This window comes from Mizuhopecten yessoensis, unplaced genomic scaffold (genome assembly GCF_002113885.1).
Source record: "Mizuhopecten yessoensis strain PY_sf001 unplaced genomic scaffold, ASM211388v2 scaffold11099, whole genome shotgun sequence".
Classification (NCBI taxonomy): Eukaryota; Metazoa; Mollusca; class Bivalvia; order Pectinida; family Pectinidae; genus Mizuhopecten; species Mizuhopecten yessoensis.
Genome location: NW_018408879.1, coordinates 453453 through 479834, shown reverse-complemented (window position 1 = coordinate 479834; position 26382 = coordinate 453453). Strand labels below are relative to the sequence as shown.

General features: G+C 35.6%; 1 protein-coding gene across 3 annotated transcripts; it reads left to right on the top strand.

Annotated features, from left to right (window-relative positions):
- Window positions 1–6674: 6674 nt before the first annotated feature.
- On the top strand, window positions 6675–26332 carry LOC110465734 (cell surface glycoprotein 1-like). 3 transcript variants are annotated; one of them, XR_002464648.1, is made up of 11 exons: window positions 12193–12226; window positions 13472–13658; window positions 14408–14466; window positions 14922–17073; window positions 18323–18455; window positions 19072–19251; window positions 19971–20156; window positions 21125–21202; window positions 21538–21750; window positions 22258–25914; window positions 25958–26332. XR_002464648.1 is itself a non-coding variant. In XM_021521768.1 (10 exons), the coding sequence occupies exons 2-9, from the start codon at window positions 13495–13497 to the stop codon at window positions 21736–21738; spliced, it is 3153 nt and encodes a 1050-aa protein (XP_021377443.1). In that variant the 5' UTR covers window positions 6675–6727; window positions 13472–13494; the 3' UTR covers window positions 21739–21750; window positions 22258–26332. The 3 variants fall into 3 exon arrangements, 2 of the variants coding, with proteins under 2 accessions (XP_021377443.1, XP_021377441.1); XM_021521768.1 differs by lacking the exon at window positions 12193–12226 and adding an exon at window positions 6675–6727 and having other exon boundaries at window positions 22258–26332; XM_021521766.1 differs by having other exon boundaries at window positions 22258–26332.
- The last annotated feature ends 50 nt before the right edge of the window (window positions 26333–26382 follow it).

Genomic DNA, 26382 nt, shown 5'->3' with positions numbered 1-26382 from the left:
ATTGTACTAGTCATCGAAACGTCAAATAAACGTTAAATAAACCTTTGTTCCAACTGTTTGGACAGTCAAGTTTTTCAGACAATAATGTTATAATTGGTACAGCTGTTCATATATGAAATGTTATTATAGAACGGTATTTAATCAGTTTAGTCTAAGGGAAATTAAAATATAAAACCGATCAAAACAGGAGGCCGGAAATCAGAACTCACAGTACATATGAAAAGACATGACAGCAAATGGAAACTGGACAATTATGACACCTAGGTAAAAATGATTCGATTTAACCTTCGACACGCCCATTTGTCCAGACAATTACGGTACCTAGTAAGAAAGGATTCGATTTAACGTTTGACAGGCCCAGTTGTCCAGACACCTTACTGGGAAGAACTTGTAAAACTTTTTTTTTAAATGTTAAGACACAGTTCAATGGCAATATCTTTATTCAGGATCTATTGTTGTAATCGGACAGCAAATTACTTGTGATTTGATTCAACATTTTGCCTGTACAGATATATCATTGGTAATGCCTTGCTTTATCTTAAAATAAAAAATCTTTATCAAGATAAATTATTTTGGCTGTTTTTGGGATAAAGAGATAACAAAAATCAATTAAATATCGCCAACTTAGTAGTCTCTACATCTCTCCTAACATTGAGGAGATAGATCTACATAAGTGGTAACACTTTTTATTTTATATTACACTGTAAATGAAAAAGAAATGAAATAAATAATGAAAAGTTCTTTTTACACAACCAATAAGATTTTCTATGTGACGTTTCGATGACTCGTACGATATCTACACTGTCACCTTCATCAGACAAATGCATATGCACACAAAGGTGTAAAATGTGTATGAGTTGTCCACAAAATCGATGTCGATTCGGCTATGCTGTAAGCGTATGTACAATAGTTATATATTTACCGAAATGACTCGATTCAGCTACGCTTTGTTTAATACTTGGTCATAGATGTTTGAACCCCCTCATCTCGATTTAGAATTGTCCCTCACCGGCGTATCCAGATGGCTTTATCTGCCGCTTGAACACATTGCTCTCCCTGTCCAAAACGTTTGAGTTATCCCAGTCAATCACATGATTATTCTGTGTGACATGGTCTGTGATTGCCGATTTATTTATCTGGAACTCTGACTGCTTCCTTTCTGATCTGGTGAACTTCCTACCTTCTTGGGTTTCCGTATCTTTCCGGTGTTCACCCATGCGAACCCCAAATCGCCTTCCCGTCTCTCCAATATACGATACGTCGCAGTATTTGCATCCGATTTTGTGAACGCATTCTGCGACATTTTCTTTAGGTGTTTTATCCTTAGGGTGTACTAGGATATTACGAAGCGTCTTGTTGGGCTTCATGGCTGTTGCTATGCCATTACCGGTTGATTGACCTTTTCTTGTTTCCCCCTTACTTTGACAGTGTTTTTGCATCTGTTTTAGGGCCCATTCCGGATATGCACATGTTCTTATTGCCCTTACGATGTGATTCTGCTCTCGTGTTTTGTCCTGTCGTTCTGTAACTATTGTATCATACTGTTGAACAATGTGCGTACGACGCCTAACTTCTGGTGCAAAGGATGGTGTGATTTGAAGTTCAGGTATTGGTCCGTATGGGTCTTTTTCTATACCTTCACGGTTTCGTCTTCTTTCTTTACCGGTAGAGTGTCTAAGAAGGGCATTGGTTTCTTCCTCACATGTAAATTTGATGTTGTTAGTGGCATCTATGGTGTTGATACGTGTGGTCACATCGTTCTGTGACCCCTTCCTGACTATCTCGTCAACATATCGTTTCCATAAGCTAGGCTTGGATTCTATGGGGGCAGTGGCTATTGCTTCTTGCTCCAAATGTTCCATGAACAAATTGACCACAGTGGGAGACACTGGACTACCCATAGCAGTGCCGAAGCGTTGTTGATAGATGTTGTTTCAGAAATTCACAAACGTTGTTGTCAGCACAAGTTGCAGCAAATCCATGATGTCCTGAATCTGGAGGTTTGTGTTTTTGTGCCAGGATATGTCTAATTCTAACTCTAATAGGCCTCAGTGGGTTTCCCTGCTTGTGGATCTTAGGTGTACAGTACACTCTTGAAGTGTTCTCTGCTGTGGGATACAGATATCTGTATTGGCCTTCTATAACCCTGCTCTCTTGTTTTAATTTTGACAGGAGGGCTATGAGACGCCTTTTAAACTTTTGAGTTGGATTGGTCTGCAACTGTTCATATGTCTTGTTGTTCTGTAGCTTTGTTATGACCTTGGCCTCATAATCGTCGGTGTCCATGACAACTGTTACCTTCCCCTTGACCAAGTATTAAACAAAGCGTAGCTGAATTGAGTCATTTCGGTACATATATAACAACTATTATACATACGCTTACAGCGTAGCCGAATCGACATCGATTGTGTGGACAACTCGTACACACTACTGGTCATTTGTCTGATGAAGGTGACAGTGTACATATCGTACTAGTCATCGAAACGTCACAGAAAAAAATCTTATTGGTTGTGCAGAAAGTATTGTTCATAATCCATACCTACCAACCCGAAGAAAATGTTTAGAGAAAAGAAATAAAGTTTATATTAACATTGGGTATGGGATATTAAAAGTATCTTGAACGTGAATATTTTGGCTAAAACAATAGTTAAATGCTGACGACGGGGTGAATAAATATAAGCTCAACCCTCCCCTCCAAAAGCCTTGATAGGCGAGCTAATAACTGGGCCCGTATTCCTGAAACCGTTCTTATGATCAAGTATGGATTATGCGCTCAAACTAACTTTCTTGTAACTCGCTTAAATCATGTCAAACAATCAAAAAGTCAAATGTAAGCATTAAAACAGTTTGGGGCTTTAAGTCTCTTCCATGTTTACCAAATCAATGACTTTTTTTTAATTATTATTATTATTAATTTATAACCGAAACAATAACTTACATGTAGGCTTGAGCACACAATCCATGCTTGAAATGAGATCCGTTTCATGAATACGGGCCCAGATGATGGGCAAGTTTTTGTTTAAATAGAACTCAAGTTATAACCTTTATTGTTTCAGCAAATCAGACGCCAATGCGGCCATTTTGACTACAAAAAAAATGAAAGTCTGCCTTTAAATATGAAGTGTATCCTCTTTATTCAAAGTCGACCCCATAGAACTCAAGTTATAAACGATGTTGTCTGAAATGTTGTTCATGTTGCTAAGTATGAATTGTAGAAAGGTTATGTATCACAATCAGTAAGTGTTTATAATGTGTGTCGTTTCTCCAGATTCAGGACATCATGGAGTCGTTGGAATTTGTGCTGACAACATATTTCAGTTTCCTAGATAACATATATCTGCAACTCTTCTGCATTGTTATGGGTAGTCCGGTGTCTCATATTGTGGCGGCCAAGTTATTCATGGAACATCTTGAGCAAGAGGCAATAGCAACTGTCCCCTTAGTGTGCAACTTATGGAAACGATATGTTGACGACATACCAAGGATCATCAGGAAAGGGTCACAGAAGAATTTTACCAACCCTATGTATCACTAATCGTAATTGGCCATACAATTTTGGCAAATATGTTCAAAAGGGCAACAACTTTGAGGGGGATAAGCAGAAACCGAAATATTGAAGTTACCGTCACGCTAAAGTTTGCTCTTCTTATCAGCAGGATAAAACTGGCATTTGAAGAAAGAAAATGCATGTTAACTTTCTGTTAATAACCACACTCAGGGTGTGAGACGTGTCAAAGATATAAAACAAAAAGGAATTAAATGTGATTTTCTTACGTGCCGTAAATAATTCGATTATTTCTGGCCAAAGTTTAGCATGCTCCTTCTGCTAAAACAATATTTTTTTTGGTAATATAACTTCTTAAGTGAATCTTAAAGTCATGCATTCCAAGTGGGGGGATCGATCTTTATAAATAAACAGTACCTCTGACCTTATCGAACACGTAGTAGTGGGTAAGTATTACCTCTGACCCAGCCGTACATAGGGTGTCTTTCGGCGAGCTCGAGAACAGTTTTCACGAACAATCCGGAACATGTTCTTGTGTGTGCCGGTAAATTGACGCTCTAACAGCTAGAACGAATTTTTTACATGCCAACATCACGAGTGTGAATGAATTGCTGTGAGTACAACAGATCAACAAAAACATTCTGAACAGTAACGTAATAAAATCACAACTGCTGACTTTGCAAAGAAAAAGTTCAAGTATGTAAATTAAAAACTGATTGCACAAATCGAAATACAAAACTGTAAATTATACAGTGATTGCACATAACATCATAGAAAGTTTGAAATGGCTTGTATAACGATGATACATATCACATGCCGCAATCGATCTTTGTTTCAATTGTTCTCACCTGTAAGGTGGTGTGAGATTCTTGTTCCGAGAACATGTTCTAATGCTTCGTTCTTATCGTTAGGGCGACAGAAATATTGTTCTTGTTCCACGAACAGTAAAGGACATTGTTCTCGGTCTCGCCCAAAGATACCTCTTGTCGCCATTCGTTGGATTCGCTTATGAATGATAATAGCATGTCTCCAACCCTGCGCGCGGTGAGATAATTAGCAGTCAGTAAGAGGCTTCGCATGATTATGCTTGACACAAACTTGAGTCAATGGATTTTAAAATCATTTCATACCAATATTCTTGAAATATTTCTGAAAATTTTATGACTTCAACTTTAACCACATTTTTTCCGACATATTGCTTAGACGGTAACTTTAATGTCAGGTGCGCAACTACATGCTGCACCAACCAAGTTTAAGAGGAGTTGTCCTGATAAGATTTCATCCAAGGGCATACACACTAACAAACTGATTCCGATTCCCCATTTTAGTCGCGGGGTTGGGGAGGGGCGGAAGATTATAATAATTTTGATTTTGAAACAAGTCCGACGGGAGAGGTAAAACACATACTCATGATCGACACGATTAATGATTGTAAACAAATATACCTGAATGCTTAAGCTATTTTAAAACATGGTCTGGCATCCTTTCGGTAGGTTTACTGTAATACAAATACCATCCTTTTAAAGTCGTCCTAAATAATTATTTTCTTAATTAGTTTACATTACCTTGCCTACATGGATATGGATATGTATTGATATCCAACTTTTACGCGGATCGAGGATTTTTGAAAAGATGCAAAAACTTCATTTATACCCCACTTGATTTCTGCAAGGGTTGAAAAAACAAAACACAAACCTGTAAAAATAATATTTGTTCGGGTCCGAAGGAGGATAATTCGCCGAAGCAATCTACCGATCGCCTTGCACCTGTTATATTTTCAGTCATTTCTATCACTGCTAATTTCAATTTTATTCAACAAGTTGGGAGACTTTTGTGGCTTCTGTGTTTGCGATACACCTAAACTCATAAAGTACCACATTACAACCTCTTTGTTACATCTTATCCTATCTCTATGTGGAGCTAACATTTACTATAATCAATATATGACATCCATTTAATAGGATTTTAGTGAACGCAGGCATTGCTACCTTTATATACCTTTATGTAAAATACAATGTGGCAAACATAAATGATCGAATCATCTTGAATGAATTCGTTCCATATCTAGTGACGTTAGTGTGCTGGCGGTAAGATTTTGTTTGTCTGGTAGATAACTGTTGACAGGAGAAATACGGTAATTAGAGACATCAGGTCAGTTTGGGCCATAGGGGCTTGACACATTAGACATGGCAGTATACTATAATACTGCACGGCTCGACGATATGTGACACGCCTATGTATCCGGTGTCCGGACCCTGCCGTTTTGACCATTTTATGTTATATGCCTTGGAGGTTCAAAGGAAACATCAGTGGGGTATTGTAAATAATGAATAATTAGTATGGTAAACCCGAACTAACCGGTTACTCCTGAACCCCTCGGGGTGAACGACATTTGACCTACACCTGTAGCTTATTAGTACCCCTTAATTGTTCTCCCACCTGTTGCAAAATACTCACAAGCATACCGAGGTCAACAGCACACTAGTTGTTAGGGAATTAGAGAATTTCAGCATGTTTGATAATAACGGATTTCGCGGGTACGTGTGAAGATGGAAACTATTGCTTTTTAAAATAAGTAAGTGTATGAGATCGTGTTTCATGTTATAGACGGTGCCGAATATCTTGCTGTACAGTGGTATGATCAAGCATTTGCCTTTTTAAGCTTACATTTATATTGTATACGTCGTAGTTTAGTTACCAATAATGGCGTGACACGACGGGAGAGAGAGAATATGTTACTTAGCTTGGTTGCTCTTTGAAAGGGCTTATCTGAATCCCTCTACGCTTTCTGCGCACACTACTATATCATCCAGTAAGCTGCAATATTATGTTCCGTCCGATATTTGCCTGAAGAGCCTTAGAGTAAAAATGAAGCTATGGACTTTATTTTAGATAAATGTGTATGATTACAGTCAAATTCTCTCGGCGCGCTAGACTCCCACGGAAACACGCGAACTTTACCGGAAATTTACGCAAAATGCCATTGGAAGAAGATATAGGAGTTCACGCATTTTATTGGCTAATATTTTACTTTCAAATTTACTTTTATTAAAGTGCTTATTAAAGTATAAAATAACCATTCAATATACATTAGTATTTGAATTTTATGTTCAATTAAGTTAAACGGAATGTTTAGTATGTTTGTGGTCTAATTACATTATCGTCGAATCAACATCTACAATATATTCCATTTCCTGTAATGGCGGCATCCTTGTTATCACGGTAAGCGCGTATGGATCGAGCAATTTTGCGTCAAATTTGTATTCTTGACAATAATTTCACTCTTTGAAGTATCATGGGCTTTAATGATTTGAAAACGCAGCATTTTTAATCAATTATGTTGCATGATGCTTCCTGTCATTACCATGTAAAATTGCTAAAACATTCCGATTGTGTTGGTAATTTACCGGTGCATTGTTTATTGCAGCATGTCTGTGGGCTGGTTTGTTTTCCTATCATCCTTTTTTTTATCCCCGTACAATATGTTGCAAACAATATCTTTGACAATTTGAACACACTTCTTAATTTAAGACACTACTCCGTGATTTATTTCTGTAAAGATGTGACAGAATCTAGGCTTGTGTTGCAACTAAACTTTGTGTCCAGTCTACAGTCGATCTATATAGGATACAAGAAAACGTAACAATTCACATTATATTTCATACTAGTCTATTGCATATACACATGCATAGCTAAAGTTGTACATTGACACAAATATGACAATGTCTTAACATAGAAAATCAAAATGTATGAAGAAATTCAAAGGGAAGCGTAATGCATTCAGACAGTAGCTCCACAGTAGTCTAATCACAGGAGCCTGAAGTTCTGTCAATAATGAATAATAACAATAATACAAAAAATACCTATATTATGCTTAACATTTTTTAAGCATATTATATGTATTATTTTTTGTATTACTGTTATTATTCATTATTGAAAGAACTTCAGGCTTCTGTGGTCTAATTAGTAACCGTTAATCAGAGCAGTTTGTTAAAAAAAACCTGAATTTCGTTGACTGTTCACTTGGAAATTTTAGCTAATGCCTCATCATATTATTCACCATTCTGACATTTATTGACAAAATTTCAGTAATTTATTAGTTAAAAAATATTCATTTGAACAACATTTTCTGTGTTCAGAAGTTTGATTTGATAAGGTTTAACATCCTATCAACAGCTTATATTAAATTACGTCAGTTTAAGGACTTGAAATGTTAAATGATATTGATATCTATAGATTAAATTTTGATGTTGTCGTGCAGTACAATTTCACTATATTTCCCGATAAATTTTTCATCGATTTATTTTTCAATTTGTTTAATTTGTTTTTTTTAAGCAAAATATAAGAGGGCGGCAGACAAAACTTCCTATAGTATAGTTATAGCATTGGTAAACATTGCATTGGAGAAAGATTTAGTGGTTATGGTAGATCTAGACCAGGACTTGAGCTTTACAACGCATATCCAACAGTCAATAGATAAAGCTAACAAAATCGTGGTGTCACAAGGAGATCATTTGTATATTTGAACAAAAATAATTTAATATGTTCACTAATCTTTTTTAAAGTGCTAGTTCAACCTCATTTAGAGTATGCTGCATGTGTTTGGAGTCCACACAAAATTAAGGACATCAAAAGGATAGAGAACATTCAAAGAAGATCTAAAAAATTACTCCCCGGATTTAAGACCATTAGCTACAGCGAGAGATTGTGCCGAAGCTTCTAACTCTAACATACAGGCGCTTGCGCAGAGATATGATCAACGTGTTCAAGTTTATGAATGGACTATATCCGAATTTGATGGAGGGATTGTTCAATCTCACGATCGCTGCTCAAGGAAAAACTCCTGGACATCGTTAAAAATACTCAAACAACATTGTCATTTAAATATTAGAAAACACTACTTTACTCAAAGAATAATTGATATCTGGAGTAAGCAGCCAATGATAAAATGTTGCATATAAAAATCATATAAAATTTGTATTTCCATATGTTTCTATTGTTTTCAAATGCAAAAAACCCCACAAAAAACAGAAGTATCCTAAAATGCTTTTCAGACAATATCTGGTAAAAGTTTCTAGGGGATGCCCCTTGTAGCCCTAAAGCCAGAGCCTTCAGCCTTCCATTGCTTACAACATTTATCAAATTCAATACTTTTAGATAAGGGAAATAACTCATACATACATACATCAGAGGTATGACATTGCATTCACAGTATTACTGGAAAACAGGAATTATCACAATTACATTACAGAAATAAAAACAACCTTCAATAGTAACTTTATACTGAAAAATGGCATATATACCTGGCATGGAATTGTTCCACAACAGACATATTAAAAATATTATGCAGGGCTATAAATTAGTTTTAAAAACCATAAGTCGGGAAAGTAGTTTCCAAATTTACTAGTCCATGTGCAATTCCACTAAACCCAATCTTGTTCAACATGATAAGTAATATCAGATGTTGACAAGTCAATCGGGCTAGGGGTATATAGAACCACTCGAGTCAATCTGGCGATTCACTAGTCTGAGACTACCCCTGTTGTCTAGTCCTGTATATATACATCATGTCAATAACAGTGGAATCATTGGTTAAAACATAATATAGATTTTATCAGTTGCTGAAAAGGTGTTTAAATTTTAATAATTATTTTGAAAATATATGATTGCATAATGTTATAATCAAACAGACAAATGTTCTCAACATGTTTGGTACATTGTAGCTGTGACCAGGTGTATTGCATGTCAGCCAGCTGCCTTTTTATCTAATTACTTCTGATTAATTACAGTAGTATTGCAGAACATTGATTGATTGAACACTACAACATGCACAGAGAAACTGTAGTATACCTATGCATGTATACCGACTACAGGGAGAGCACATTTAATGTTCACATGTACAGGTGAACAGAACACAAACTATTTTCATTGTATGATGCAAAGTTTATTTCTGTATAAGGATTACTGGGAGAGCTTTTATGTGAAAACACGATGATATTATAAATATATCAGTACCTTGTGTAAAAGTTAGGCCCCAGTCAATACTAGAAATATGATACATATATTTGAATATGAGGGTATCATTGAAATATTGGGTCTTCTATAAAAAATGTATGTTGCTTCATCTCGTGATCACTGCGCGTGCCTGTTAGCTAAGTGAATCCACGCATCATTCAGGTCTGTTTAAGTTAATCATATTCAGCCTTTTATTTCTATAAGAATACAGGAAGCTTTTTACACACATGTATATAAAACACTTGGAATAAATATCTTAACATTATTTCAGAATAAAAGTTAAATCATCACAATGTAAAAATTAATATAAATCATACAAGTATATTCATTCAATCATACAGTCTTTATTATGTTACTATCAATAACAATACTATAAAGAATGTTGCTAGAATCAGTGTACATGCATATGTTTCAATTTTGACAATTTTCAGTAATATTATGCATCATAATCCATTTTCAATTATTTTTCTCTTAAACTAAATATAAGTTCTAGAAACCAGAACTTAATTGTGGGATACCATTGTAAAGTATTGTCATGGTTACGGTTAGTTTATTGAGTGCAGTTAGTGTGGCCACTTTACCAGATGCAATGTACATAAACATCACTTAAAAAAACTGACATCTGACGTCACCACATTAATATAAGATATTTTGATTGGAATGTACTCATTTTAAACTAAGGGTGATGCACTTAGCTGCCATCAACTCATGCATTTCCTTCAATTAAATTGATCAGCAGATCTCTGGTCTGGATATGGTTTCAGGTTCAACACATTAGCTCACCTGTTTAGCTAGGTTTGCAGTGACATGCAATTACCTGCCAACGTTGTCGCATGTCTATCAAAATAGCTGTAGGATAAAATAACATCCATTATCTGACAGACATTTGCAAGAGTCTGAAAAAAATAATTATGTAGGTTGACTCCAGCTTTATGTTTGGAATGAAACAGATGAAGCTCTGAATTAAATCACTACATGTATTTATAGTATATGTTACAACAGTACTGGTTGAACTTTAAAAAAATGTGTAACCTCCCCGTTTTGTATTAAAGAAAATTATATTTACTCTATTTTATCTATGTAATAGAAAATACCTTCCAGCCCTATTTGATTTCATATTTAAGATAAAAAACATATATGTATTTTATGAAAATGTTGGAATAACTTTTAATATTCTACTCTTCACACAGTAAATCTGTGGGATTTTTTTCTGCCTGTGTAAATGGGATTGTTCAAGATAAATGTCTTCTTCTTCCAATAATCTGCATACCACCTCTGGTGTTTTGTTGCAGATGTGGCACATACCCAGGGTTGAACATGCCTCGGTTAAAGGCATTCATTTTATTTATGATACCATTCGTTATGCAAACCTGCATTTTTATTCTCAATCAGTCAAAACGAAGCCTTAGAAAGTAGATGCTAAATAAAAGTCACACTTAATGAAATTGGTATAAACATCCCCCCGGGGCCCCCTCCACAAAAAAAAGAAAGAGAGAAAATAAGGGAGATAGGGTTTTCCCTTGAAACCTTATGTGTTAGATAATTCCTATTTCCCAAAATTCCAGAAAAACATGTAAATATATGAACAAATCACTTGTTTAAATATATCGTGTATTTGTTGTACTAGTCATGTCTCTAAGAATATGTTTTCATACAATTATATGCATGTACTAGTTACAATAAGCAGAGATTTTGTTATGTATTGATTTGCAAATGACATGCATTCATTATCTAATGTATGTGTACTGAATCAAATCAAAAGGCCCCCTAGAAATGCGTACAGCAGCACCAGCTAAAATGTATTGATTACAGATATAACTACCATATACAGCTACAATGTACCCTGGAGGAGTACAATTGATAGTTATTTGATCGAAAATGATCAAAGTTCTGGATTGTTCATTCATAAATACTTATCATGCATTTTAAAGCAAAACAGTCTAGCAGGTGTTATATGAATTAAGTATGTTAGTAGCTGTGCACATTTTTTTGTCAAAAGATGCATTTTCACATGCTGATCACTCTGTATTCCAAAAAAATCTGACATGCAGTTTTCCCAATGTTCTGCTCGACCTGTTTTACCTGCTGGTTGAGTCATGGTGCATCCTAACTTTACAGGCAGCTTGTATAGAGGGTTTTAGCTGTTCACACCTGTCTGGGATAGATTTTCTCACCCTGGGAAGCGCTACAGGACAAGTAACAGTTTTTCCTACTCTTATAAAGTGGTGAATTTTTATGTAATTTTTCCAAGATTTACAAGGCTAGAGTTTCCTGCATGAACATGAATATAGGTCATACACTAGTGGCTGGCAGGCAGTTGGTTTGAAACTTATTCCTGTATATCCATCACTCAAGAAGCATTAAGATTGGATCAGGGTCGAATGGTACAACAGCCTAATATTTTCCAGTAAATGTCATTGATTGGAAGAGGATTATGGGAGTTGGAAGGCATAGTGTCCTTGTTATTTAGTACAACAATTTTAAAACATTGCGAGATAGGTAGAGATTTTTTATGTACAGTAGCAGCTAGGGCCTTATAATTATAAGGACACACCAAGGTCTGTCAGTGACACAGACCTCTAGGGGTGTCTGTTGTTGTGTCTTTGAAAGTAGATTTTTAAACATTGGATTTGGCTGTCAATAACCTTAGTATGTTATGGAAACGTGATTCAAGGAGGCTTCGAAGGATGGGTTCTGTACTAACACGTGAGTGTCATATACAAATGTATATATACCAGCAATATATGTTTACAGAAACAATCATAGTTTTTCTTAGAATAAAACTAATTGTGATGGAGGATTCTGTTCTATGGATTGTACTGCTGTCAGGTGTTGGAATATGTGATGATTAGCATTTAATATATAAATTTATTTCACAGCTGGCCATGGGAGAAACTTAAAAAAAAGTTTAAAATTCATTTAAAAAAAAAATCTTAATGAATTACTATAATATATATATTTGTAACTGATATACCAGCTGTTAATAAGCAGATTGGTGATATTGCAACTGTGTTTAAATCAGCTATAAGAGTTTGGAAGTTTGTTTTTTCTACATTAAGCATATATATCGTATGTACTCAATTACATGAACACTGCAGGTCGCCTTTAAATGTAAACTTCAAACCTCAACAAGTTTGGGTTGGTACACAGTTAGATCACTACATACCTGTAGAAGTTACAGTAAAATTAATGTAAAAAAAGAAAAATAGAAAAAATAAAGTAGTGCTCATCGTACAAATATATCTTACTGGTATATTTAATTTGCTTATTAAATAATTATTTAGGTATAAATATGCTATGATTGAATAAAATTACCAGAAACGTTAATATTTATGACATGTTTAAGAACTTGACGCTTGAAGTTGCAACTTATTTCTTAGGTGATCAAATTGATATGGACATCTGAACTAATTGTTCTATGGTCAGCTATGTACTGTACATAAACTAGTATAGGTTTGATTATCTGTACTAACACACGTTTTACATTGCACTTGATTACATGCATTCCTATAGCTAACATGTACAAATTAAAATGCTTTTGAAATAAAACTGATTGATCATGATTGATCACTGTAGCTGCATGCACATTGCCTCCATATATATGTACACTGTACAGTAATTAGAGGCCAGAGATCAGGAAGGGCAGAAGCCATGGGCCATAGTATTCAGGATTGAAATTATCCTATAAATATAGACATAACTAGCGGAAACTTATAAAATGAGTTTATAAGAACCATATTGATATACATATTGTACATGTAGTTGAAAACTGGCATGGAAAATGGCCGTAGATAATAGATGTAGTTTGGTTTAGCCATCCAAATCACAGGAAGCTAGGGCTGTGATGAGTAGCTTAAAATAAAGGCATTTCAACTTCTTTATTTTTAACATAATGATCTAGTTGTGTGAATTTGTTCAGTTTAATTCTTCAATGGTTTTACACTGTTACAGGTAGTAAAGATAAAAACAACAAAATGCCGAGGAGTAAGAGAAACACAACCAAGAGCTCTGCGCCTGTCGTGACGGAGGAGGTCCCCGCTACTCGCAGGACTCGTGGAGCTGCCGCCCCCCCAACTGTAGAGACACCCTCACCAAAAAAGACTAGGAAAAGTAGCCCCAGCCCTTCACCTGCACCAAGGTACATGTTTTGTAGAGTTATCTCAGGGTTTGTTACAGTCATTTCTATAAATAGTAGTAGCCTTTCATCTGCATCAATTGGGGGTTTGCTATGAAGTCTAATCTAGATCTGTAACATATACATGACGTATATAGTTAAGAAAAACTCTGATTGTGGATTGTGGTCTCAAATAACCGATGTTAGACATGTTGTTTTCTTTATGTGGTAAATACAAGCTTAACATGAAGGAAGTTTTACAGGGGATTTATTGTTTTAGATGTGTAGAATAATTTGAATTTAATGATGATGCACATGCCTTCGTTATCATAAGGTTTAAAACGTCACTTATTTCAATATTTTCTTTCAACATTGTGGTTCAATGTACCTACCAATCAGTGTACATCTGGCCAACGAATCAGTGTACATCTGGCCAAGCTTATGATCACCGCCAAGCTTAATCCTGCATGATGCAACAGTCAAAGTCTGCATTATGATATGCACAGACTGTTGTTAATGATTTATGTGCATGTGCAAGGTGAAGCAGGACTGTCATGAGTTACCTGGCGTGTTTACTAATTCTGCTTTTGTTGATGATATATTGATTGCTTTTGGTAATCTATATCTCTCAATACAAATTAATGTCAGGTGTTAGGAATGGTATTTACATTGTATACTGAAGCTTTTAGTCCTTTAAAATGCAAATAAATAAAACCCTTCCACAAGAATCTTGCCTTTTGATTTAATTTGTTTTATCATTGCTTTGATTACAGAGGTAGAAGCAGAGGAAGAAGCACAAAAGAAGCAGAGACCAAACAAGAGAAGGGACAAGGTGAGATATAGAGGATATCTAACGGTGTCTTCAGTAATACCAAATTGATTTCACTCGTGTGGCTAATATTTTGATATCTTTCACGAGTGCGCAGCACAAGTGAAAGATATCAAATATTAGCCACACGAGTGAAGTATATATCGTATTACTGAAGACACTGTTAGATATTCTGTTCATTAACCTGTACATATTTTTTTTCAAAAGCTTACCCCGGAAGGAGGTAGTTTATCCCATTGTAGTTTGTAAACTGTGTGTTGATTGGTCAAATAAAAAAAAAAGGTGATATATTCACTAGTTTTACATGTATTACGAATCATCTCAAAGTAATCAAATTGAAACCACAAAGTTAGAAATGGAAATTTCAACAATTTTGGTTTATCTAGATATTATTGACAATTTCGGTTTTTCCATCGATTCTCTGTCTATCAGTTGATTAACATTTTGTTATTTATCAGGTGATGATGTAGAGGAGCCAAGTCCAAAGAAGGGGCGAGTAACTCGAGCTGTGGTTCAGCAGGAGGAAGCGCCATCTCGTGGGAGGGCAAGTAGTCGCAAAGCTGCAGAACCAAAAAAAACTGCACCCTCACCAACCCCGAAAGGTCGCTCCAGCTCTCGTCAGAAAGCTGTTCCCACGCCAACCAAGGCTGAGGAACCAAAGGCAGAAACATCAAGGTCCCGCAGTAGGTCTAAACCGACAAAACCGGAACCTAAAACACCAGAACCCAAAACAGCTAAGGCCAAGAGCCAGACAAGGAAAACACCAGCTAAAAAGGCAACACCTAGTCCCAGGAAGACCCCAGTGAAACCTGAACCATCACCAAAGCCTGCTGCCTCCAGGAGCAGAAGTAGGGGCAAGAAAGATGATAAGGCAAATGATCTGCCATCAGCACAACTTATCCTCACTAAGATTGATAGTCCTAGCAAATCTAACAATACAAGCTTTGCTGAAAATGAAGAAGAAACAATATTGCCTTCCAGAAGTAGGGGTCAGTCATCAGCTAAAACTTCTCCTCCCAAGGCCAGCCCAAAGGAATCTAGAAGATCTAAATCATCTGAAAAATCTACTCCTCCAACTCGGCGAAGTAGAAGGTCTGTGGAAGCTGAAGAGGAAGCTGAAGAGAAAGTCAAGGAAATGGAGAGTGAGGAAAAAGAAGAGGAGACAAAGGATAAAGAAAGAGTGCTTCAGACAGAGCAGATAGAAAAAGCAGAAGCTGTAAAAAAATCAACTGAGTCTGAGGAGGAAAATAGAGATGAGGATATGGATGCAAAAGATACAGCAGCAGAAATGGAGGATGTGGTAGAGGAGAAAGAAAGTGATGATGTGAAAGAGAAAGAAAATGATGTTGAGGAGGAAGAAAATGAGGAAGCTGCAGAAAAAAAGGATGAAGTAATGAAAGAGGAAGAAGGTAAAGATGGGAAGGAGGAAGAAAATGAAGAAGTGAAGATGGGAGAAACTAAGGTTGCAGATGTAGTGGAAACTGATGAAAGACAGGGGCAAGAAGAAAAGATGGAGGAAGAAATGGAAGAGGAGGAATCAAAAGACAAGCCAAAGTCATGTGAGCCTGATCAGGAGTCAACAACATTAGAACCCACACTACCATTAAAACCTTCACCAGTGAAAGAGTCATCAGCTCCAGCAGCGGAAGAATGTAAACCTCCTGAAATAGAAGCAATATCTGATGACGATGTGGAAAAGGAAGAACCAATGGATGAGGATGTCGTTGAGGTACAGGAAAATGAAGCATCAGAAGACACAGCAGTTGCACCAGCAGTTACAGAACCAGTTGCAGCACAGGTAGAAATGGTCCAGGAAGTGCCAAAACCCGCAATAGCTGATGGAGAGCAGCAAAATGGATCCCCTGGTGATCCTCTTTCTTCTCCAAGTCGCAAACGCAAGTGGGATGATTTTGATGATGAAGGTGAGGACCTAGCTCCAAAGAAGGCCCGACGGTCTATTGATATGGCTGATGTTACAAGTGAAGGAGTTGTAACCACTAATGGTGAAAATCAAATGTCAAAACAGATGGCAGAAGAGGAATCAACGGAAGCTACTTTAGATCAGAAAGCCCAGGACCCAGAAGTGGAACCAACTTCTTCAGATACAGCCAGTCAGAACATTGAGAAGGAGTATGTTGTAGTAAATATGGATGAAATACCAGCAGCTAATAGCACAGAAGTCTTGCAATGTTTACCTACAGATTTGCCAAAAGAGGAGGCTGTGGCTCCAGCTTTAGCAGCAGAACAAAGTCAGTCAATAGCTCCTCCATCAGAAGTGGTATCAGATGTTAATCAGGAACAAACAACAGCAGCAGTGACCTCCCCTTCATCAGAATTCAACCCAGTGCTGTCCAGGAAATATATCCCCAATCCATCTTATCATTTAACAGGGGACTCAAACAAACAATTCTCAGTGGTTAGTTACAACATTTTAGCCCAGTGTCACCTAGAAAGAAATGACTATTCATTTACAGAGTCTCAGTATTTAGAAGAAAGTTATCGTCATCAAAACCTCATGAAGGAAATAAAGTACCTTAATGCAGATTTAGTGTGTATGCAGGAGGTGGGACCTTTGTACTATGAGTCTTTGCTCAAACCAGCTATGAGCAGGTAAGTCTACTGTTTCACTCTTGAACCTTGAAAATTCCTATATTTGATTTGCAGCTATTTGAATAACAATACAATTTTGATATTTTAAACCATTCAAAACTTTTGGGACATGCAAAGCCATAAACATCTTGTGATGTCTGAAGGGCATTTTAAACTTTAAAATTGTTTGAAAATATATAAATGTTTTTTTTTTATTTATATATATATAATTCATATACAGTACAATATATTTATAAATATATATTGTATATATATAAAAAAACAAATACAAAGAGTTTCTTGGTACCTCCCTAGCGTGTTCACCTCTTTAGAGGTTCATCAGGGGAACTATGTATGTTGACAGGACAACACAAATAAACATGTCCTGTCAACATACATAGTTCCCCTGATGAACCTCTAAAGTGGTGAAAGCACTAGGGGGGTACCAAGAAACTCTTTGTATTTGTATTTTATAATTTAACTATCACAAGGACTTTGATTTTTTTTTCTGATATTGTATGTATATATATATTATAACATATTGCTATTATTATTATTATTTAAGCTTAAACAAAAGTACATAAAGATTCAATAAAACTTTGTATTAAAGTAGATAGAAAATTGAGATTTTAATATATACATGTATATATAATAATAGATTGAAACTTAAGAGTTCGTGTACAGTTTAGTACAGCAGATATATAGAGAATTATGAATTTACTAATAATTGTGTACATGGTTATATTTGCATAAAGGTAGTAGCAGATTGAGAATTGTTTGTGTTCAGGGTTGTTTTTGTATAAAGGTAGTAAAGATAGAGAATTTTGAGTTTGTTTATAGAATTAGAATTTGTATAAAGATAGTAGCATATTGAGAATTTGAACAGTAATGAGATAGTGTGAATTTATATAATAAGAATTTGTGTAAAGATAGTAGCATACTGAGGATTTGAACAAGAATGAGATAGTGACGTGTGAATTTATAGAATTATAATTTGTATGAAGATAGTAGGATACTGAGAATTGGAACAAGAATGAGATACCGTACTGTGAATTTAACAAAAACTAGTTTTTGCGAGTGTGTCTCAATAACTCTATGGGATTGGCAATCTTGTTGTTTTTTGTAACTTTCCAAATTCAACACTGCAGTAGATTTCCACATAGATGACAACATTCTTTTTAGTAGGCATTTAAAAGGTGGTATCTAAAAATATTGTGAACTTTGCTTTGTAAATTTGACTCAGATTTAACGTTGTTGATTCTGTGGACAGGTTGGGGTACGAGGGTCTAATGAAGAAGAGGACACAGGAGTATTTTAATGAGGGAGAAGCCACGTTCTACAAGACAGACAGATTTTCTGCAGTGGAGACTTGTACCTACTCCCTTAAGGACTTGGCTGAACAGGTAACCATAGCGCAAAACAAAAAGTAACCTTGCCTACTTGGTATGAATTCCATTCCTTACAGAGTGCAGGGTCCCGTAACCATGAAATCTTTCTCATGCTCAAGCATGGATTTTGTGCTCAAACCAATTTTCCTGTAACTCGCTTTAAATTGCATCAAACGAGCAAAAAGTAAAATGTAAACATTGTAAACAGTATTCAGCTTAAAGTCTTTTCAAACCTTTCCAAATCATTGACAAAATAAGATTTTTTGCAATAATTTTTTAAAAGAAATTAGGTTTGATCTTACAAAATCCATGCTTGATCCTGAGAACAATTTCATGAATATATACGGGGCCCTGTACTTGTGCATAACTTTTAAAAGAGTTGATACCCTGCTCTTGTAGTGATCGTTTTGTGACCATCAACATAGTGTATTGGTTAAGTTGGTCAGACTATCTGGGAGAAAAAAGGAGAATCTCGTGAAGAACGCAAACATTTTTGGATTTAGTGCAAGGGGAAATAACTCAGTGAGTTTATTATGATGGGTTAACTGTCAGAGAGTAGTACTTAGTAAATGAAATGTGTAATTAAAACATGATGGTATGTACATAACTAAGGAATATTATCTCTCCAAAGGAATTGGAGGATGGCGGTGTGAGTGAGGAAGTGAAAGTGTCTATCAGAAAATACCTGAACCTACCGGACGTTCTGGTGCTGACCAAGCTGCGTTGTAATGTCACGGGCAATGTATTGTGTATGGGTAACATTCATGTCCAGTGGGGCAAGATGGAGATCCCTGATGCTCAGTGTATACAGGTAAGTCTTGGCCAGAAATATTGTGTGTCAACACAAATGTATTCTAGAACTTTCAACGTTAAAAAATGTTGTATGATAGGCCAAAACTCTGCTTGAGTTATTGAAAAAACTCAATAGGAACCCATGATTCCAAACACCTGTATGAAAGGTAAAAGTTACAATCAGGTATTTTACGAAGAGTAACCGGCAATTTTGAATGGCACATTATGATTTAAACCAAGGTGGATTATCTGTCACTGATGCAGAAAACAGCTGGCACACATAATAACATAGTTGATTATTGGCTTTTTGAAGTTAGTATAGATTTTTCAACTTTCTTAAAGTGAAGCTTTGGAAATATTATCTCTCTCAGGCTTAAAATCACTCATATTAACGCCAACAATGTTATAAATTAGCTCACCTAGGCTGAAGGGCCAAGTGAGCTTCTGCCATTGTACGTCGTCTATCTGTCTGGCATCAAGTTTTTCTTTCAACAACTTTTTCTCAATAACCAATAGACCCAAGGTGATGATATTTGACCAGAAGCATACTGGGGTGTTTGTTCAAATGAATAACCTTCACCCATATTCAAGGTCCAGAGGTTAAATATGTTAAAAAGTTAACGTCTCCTGAATAACCAAAATGGCTTGTATATATAGGCTTTAAAATATGCTACAAATGAAGTAACATTGTAACTTAATGGTAACCGATTTGACCAATGTGTTGAATTTATTTTTTAGATTGTATGTGCCATAAAGGAATTAGCAAAGCAGGGAGGAAGCGATTGTCACGCTCAGATTCTGTGTGGAGATTTCAACTCAGAAGCGACCAGTCCTGGGTACAAGCTGGCGATGGGAGGTTATCTTACTGATGAAGTCCTCAAACAACTACAGGCTCTAGAGAATCTAGAGATGACAGACTCTAGTGTAAGTGTAATATTAGATTGGAAGAATGGAGGAATTTTCTTGTAAACCGTAAGAAGAGGATTACAGAGGATCTAGCAAGGTTATACCTCGTATCTTTTGTATAATATTGATATGGGTCTGTATGGTAGGAATAACATGGTTGTTGTTTAATGTTTAGCATATCATAAAATAGTAATGTGCAAAAGGGCGTTATCTTTTTTCTTGATGATATTTTCAATGGTTTGTTTAACTGGGTGGAATAAATACTTGATATGCACGAACATTTTTTATCTCATGAGCTGAAAAAAGTACTAGTATCCATCAAAAACAAGAAATATTCTTTTTTCTTTAAAATGGGTACACAACCTGTTACCATGCTACTCAAAAGGTCGCACATATTGCTAGTAGTGTGCCAGACAATTTGGTTATGACCTTACAATCATTGTGTTCGTTTCACAGTCAATGCTGCTTTCTGAATTGCCTCTATATCAGACTGACTCTGTAAAAGTGCAGACTTCTTGTTCAAGTACTAACAAAGAAGTCAGTAAGCCACCTCCAAATAGTGTCAACAGGTTTTAAGTCTTAGATTGCTATTATGAAAAATAATATGGAATTACAATGAATTTGCTAAGGACTGTTGACCAGAAAAGTAACTTTAAGCACAAAAATGAAAATAAAATCCATTTATTTTGCACAAAGTATGAAAGAAGTTTTATTGATTTATCAATATTAATCACCCTTGTTAGCCTGAATGGAAGCTTGCAGGGACCCCCAAGAAAATCCACATGGTGGGGCAGGCGACCCATATCATTTCACATCCAATCAGAGAATCCAACCCTGGCTGTCTTTGTGATGGCCGAGTGTTCTATCCACAGTGCCACTCCATCTACCCAGTAAACAAGCTGCTGTAAAATTTGGTACACCATGCATTACGAAGTAGTGAAGTTAAGATTGGTATGTTAACAGTTGTATGTGTTTATATGTTACAGAAGGCAGCACTTGTAAACCACCTTTGGAGAGCATTCCAACACACATCGGACATGAAAAGTGCTTACCAGTCAGCACAGGTCAGTGCTGTACTTCTATTAGGGCAATTTCATTGATATTTTGGCAGATATGGACATCTTGTTCACACCACTAGATTACAGTCCCAAGTACCCTGGTGTCAATAATTTAGTTCCATGATGCATTGATTTAACAACAGAAAATTGCATTTTCACTTAACTGAAGAATGGATATTTGCTCAGCAAAGATTTATGAGCAATTATAAGAAACAGTTGTATGTTACATTTCTGTCAGGGATTTTAAACTATTGAACAAGAAAATATTTTTTCTGTTACATGTACTATTTTATATTAGCCATTTTGTTGTTAAATATGACAATTGTTTTGCTGCTCTACAGGGATGTGAACCAGTGGTGACCTCTTTCAACCGAGTGATGCTGGCAGCAGTTGACTACATCTTCTATTGCGGCAGCAATCTTCACAACGTTGGGGTACTACAGACGGCCAATGAGGAACACATTAAGGCCACAGGCGGTATCCCTGATCAACTCTTCCCATCAGATCACATCTCCTTGAAGGCAGTCTTTGCATTTTCATAATCATCATAACAGGTATCTATCGTGCGCTGTATCCTAATTAATAATTAACGTTATCAATTATAGAGCTCTGTGTTCTTTATCATTATGTCTATGCAGAATAAGGAAGAAAAGATTGGAAAGAAGATTTATGTAAGGGTTTTACCTGATGCTGCCATCTCAAGATAGTCATGTGAATGTGCAGTGTTAAATGTATAGGCAAGTTTGACTTTTGATGTCAAAGTGAAATTTCTAATTTACAGTATTTTAATTGAAAATAATATCATTCTGCGAAAATTCAGATTATAATCAGTCAATATTTCAGCTATATTTGCTGAAAGTTGTATCTGCATAATTTGTTCAGCTATAAATTCTTACATTGTGACCAAAGTCACCCTTTCTTTTCAAAATCTCAAACCTAGGTTTATCTTAATCATACCTTGTTTATGCTGCACTCTGCGTAGGGTATAGAAGGTTAAAAGCTATAAACCATAAAGATTTTCAGAAGATTGGATTACTAATACTTTTAATTGATGTTTTTAGATGTTCTTTACTCATCTCTTCACACCCATGGACCATTGAAATTAATAGAGGAGGGGATACAGCTTGACTGGTCTGGATGTGATTCATTGGAGCATGACAGCATAATCAACGTCACTAGTAAAGTCTTCTCACAGTTCGTCATCCATCTTCATCATCAGAAACATCTTCCAGTGCCGTACAGACCTTCACCCTACTCCTTGCAGCATCACAAAGTTTTATAGCATATAGACATTGAGCAAAGTTTATATATCAATAGAAACCATTGTCTAAACTTAAACTTATTCATGTTCTGCAAGAAATTTAAGACCAATACATTCTTTTTGTAAAATACTTTTAATGTTGTTAAAATTACTTGCAGAATGAATTTTTATTAAACCATATAGTGGTGTTTTGAATTCTCAGTTGGTTTTTTTTGATAATTAATCGTTATTGTAAGGTAGTTGTATTAAAAACGAAATGATTTTAAAACTTTCAAATGCATTTAAAACTCTAATACAGTTATTTCAAGATATAGTTAAATCCAACATTTGTTTCTAGTCATTGAATTGTGGTGACATATCAAACAACTTCTTGTTCCTAAGAGTTACAGAAAATATTGGTCTGCTTCCAGACAAGTAGATTACTATTTCTAGTTAATCCTCAGATTTACAGAAAATGTTGGTCTGCTTCCAGACAAGTAGATTATTATTTCTAGTTAATCTGAAAATTGTAAGGATTATTTTTAACTCGTAATGTCCTAAAATTAGGCATGCTGCCATGTATGGCTTTAAATTTGAAACTACTCATTTGGAGGTAAACTCATTTTATTGGTAAAGTCAGATACATTAGAATTAGACCATCTGCAAATATTTTATATTTTTGTTTATTTTTACTTAAGTAACAATTAACTTTTGCAGTCAGTTTTCACAGCAGTTTCAGCAATTTTAAGAGATAGAAAGAAATGAAATGATGTGGTCACAGATTAAAAATACATATAATATTCTATTGTCATATCAATATCATATCATTTTCATGATCTGTCAACTGTAACAGGTTAAAAAATGGAATAAAATGAAAAAGAGTTTTACATACAATTATCACCAGTGACTGTTTAACTCCATTCCTTTCAAGATTTAGATATTAGTAGTACCTGTAGTAACATAAGACCAGTGATGGTTTCTTTTGAAAAATATTGCAGTCTCAAGAATCCCCAAGTAAGTAGGGATGTGAGAATATATATTTCCACTTCCTGTACAGTAGTGTTGAGAATTCGATTACGTATGTGCAGATGTCACTTTCCACTTACTAAGGTATTGAGAATTCCTGAGTGAGTTGGTGTGTGACAATGTTTATTTCCACTTACTGAAGTCTTCAGAAACACAGAATGAGTCATTTTCACTTAATTCAAAGTTTTGAGAGTCCCTGAATCAGTAGGTGCCTAAGAATATCTGTTTCTACTCGAGTCTTCAGAATCTCCCAGCGAGAAGGTGTGTGTGGATGCGTATTTCCATTTACTGCCAGGTGCCATCTTTTGGTGTGATTCTGTATAAACCACAATAAATAAAATCCATCGTCTCGTGTGTATGTCCATTATCTTGCACGATACCAATCACTTGGTAAGCAAAATAATATATCTCTCTTCTGTCCACATCTGGTTTTGATCGTGTCTTGGTAGATAGCTATATATACTTGTATTTTATAATCAGAGGTACTAACTAGAGGAAGAGGGACCAAATCTGACTTATTTTGCTTATTGAATGAGGACAACCTTTCTTTGAGGACTTTTGAAGAAACAATATATCAATTATCATACAGTAATATCAATAGGATAGCAACAAGTGACCATTTATAGATAAGTGGTCTTTGGTTGTCTTCTTCTCATTTATTATGATTTCGGTTATTTTAAGATGAATTATACATTAGAGTATGCGAGAGAGAACGATTGTTTTGGGTATTGTTCATTTCTATGATTTTCTCTCTTGTCCATTAAGGCAGTTGAGTTGGATTTATGTTAACAATTTAATGACAGTCATATTTCAAGGCTTTTGTTTTTTTAATTTGGAATTCTTGTTTTTTAAAAGATAAGTACTGTGGATCTCTACCCGTTGGACACTTAAAGAAGTTGATAATCGGTCCAAAGTTTATGTTGGTGCTATTGTACAGAAAGACTTGAAGAGACACTTAAATACTAAAATTTAAATGATACTCCCTGCAGCATTCAGAATATAAACTTTAATATTGCATGTGGTATGTCTAGACCAGCTTGTGCATCACATTGCACTTGTTTGCTAAATTCATCCAGCTGCAATATTGAAGCATGTCAATATCAATGGACCCTTGCTTTAAAAATGTTGTTTCCCTGCACTGTATTGACAGACGACTGTAACCCTCTACCAAGTACAGTAAATGTCAAGAAACCAGCAGTATTAGTTATGTTAAATTTTAATGTGTGCTTATATATGTTACGAAGAAGGCTCATTTTATTAATGTGTATATAAAACTGGAATATATGGGCTGGTATTCTTTTTCTGATGTTTCTGTCCAAGAAATATTTTTGGATGGATTCATCTTTCAGTTAATTATAGAAACATTTTTGAAACCATTCAAACTTCAGTTTTATAATCAGATTGTTGATTTGCATTTAAATCTATTGAACTGAACACTTTAAGTAAAGCATTTTCTGTAGACTAAATTGTAATATTTTTATATTGAAACATAGATAAATTTTGTACAGATGCACTTTTGATGTGCAATGTTAAAGATGTAAATTTTTGAAAATTACATTAACAGTCCCATGACAGTATCAGGTTTGGTCCATGTTGTGAACAGCAGAAAATGAAAAAAGGATCTTTACTGCTTTTATGAAATTGTTCATTTAAATACAGCCTCTCAGTAGTAATTCAAAGACAACTCCTTTTTACAGTTCTAATGAAACTAGACAAACTTAGTTATGAATGCTTTTCTTATTGGCAAAAGGGACTTAACATAATATTTAAAGAAATAGTCATTAATTGTTTTTAGGCGAGATATTAAACCAAGAACTACTCTTAAACCTGTACATCGTTATTTTACATATTTTGTCGTGAGCTCCCTGACCAGGACCGCCCTGTTTGGTCGGAGTAAGTCCTACCTGGATTACCTTGTCTGGTTAGAATAGGTCGTGATCTTGATGACCTGGACTACTCTGTCCAGTTTGAGTAAGTATTTACCTCCCTTTCTTGGAACTCTCTGTCCAGTTGGAGTAGGTACTGAACTCCCTGACATAGACTGCCCTGTCCAGTTTGAGTAGGTATTTACCTCCCTTTCTTGGAACTCTCTGTCCAGTTGGAGTAGGTACTGAACTCCCTGACATAGACTGCCCTGTCCAGTTTGAGAAGGTCTAAACTCCCTGACATAGACTGCCTTGTCCAGTTTGAGAAGGTCTGAACTCCCTGACATAGACTGCCTTGTCCAGTTTGAGTAGGTCTGAACTCCCTGACATAGACTGCCTTGTCCAGTTTGAGTAGGTCTGAACTCCCTGACATAGACTGCCTTGTCCAGTTTGAGAAGGTCTGAACTCCCTGACATAGACTGCCTTGTCCAGTTTGAGAAGGTCTGAACTCCCTGACATAGACTGCCTTGTCCAGTTTGAGAAGGTCTGAACTCCCTGACATAGACTGCCTTGTCCAGTTTGAGAAGGTCTGAACTCCCTGACATAGACTGCCTTGTCCAGTTTGAGAAGGTCTGAACTCCCTGACCTGGGACGCTCTGTTCAATGGCAGGTCTTGATGTGGGCCACTCTGTCCGGTTTGAGTGGGTACATAACTTGATGAAGGACAGATGATCCATTTGTACAATGTGTTAGTATATAAATACACAACCAGGTAGCTCTTTTGTATACAGTTATATCATGTTCAATCATTAATTGGTTTATATTTGATTCATGTTATGATTTCAAAGTGTTAAATTTAACAATTGAATTTTGGAATTTAAAAAAAAAAATTTAAAAAAAATCGATTTTTAATGTTGAAATAATTTTGTTGTATTCAATTAATATGAAGATGTATTGATTTTGAGTAAATTAGATATTTGAAGTAAATAAAGAAATTTGACTGCACATTGTATTTGTGTTATATGTTAAGGTTACAGGACATGAGGTCCTGTATC

Coding starts and splice junctions, on each gene's coding strand:
- LOC110465734 (XM_021521766.1), top strand. Junction 17,074..18,322: donor CTCAAACCAGCTATGAGCAG/GTAAGTCTACTG, acceptor TTCTGTGGACAG/GTTGGGGTACGAGGGTCTAA. Junction 20,157..21,124: donor TAGAGATGACAGACTCTAGT/GTAAGTGTAATA, acceptor TATATGTTACAG/AAGGCAGCACTTGTAAACCA.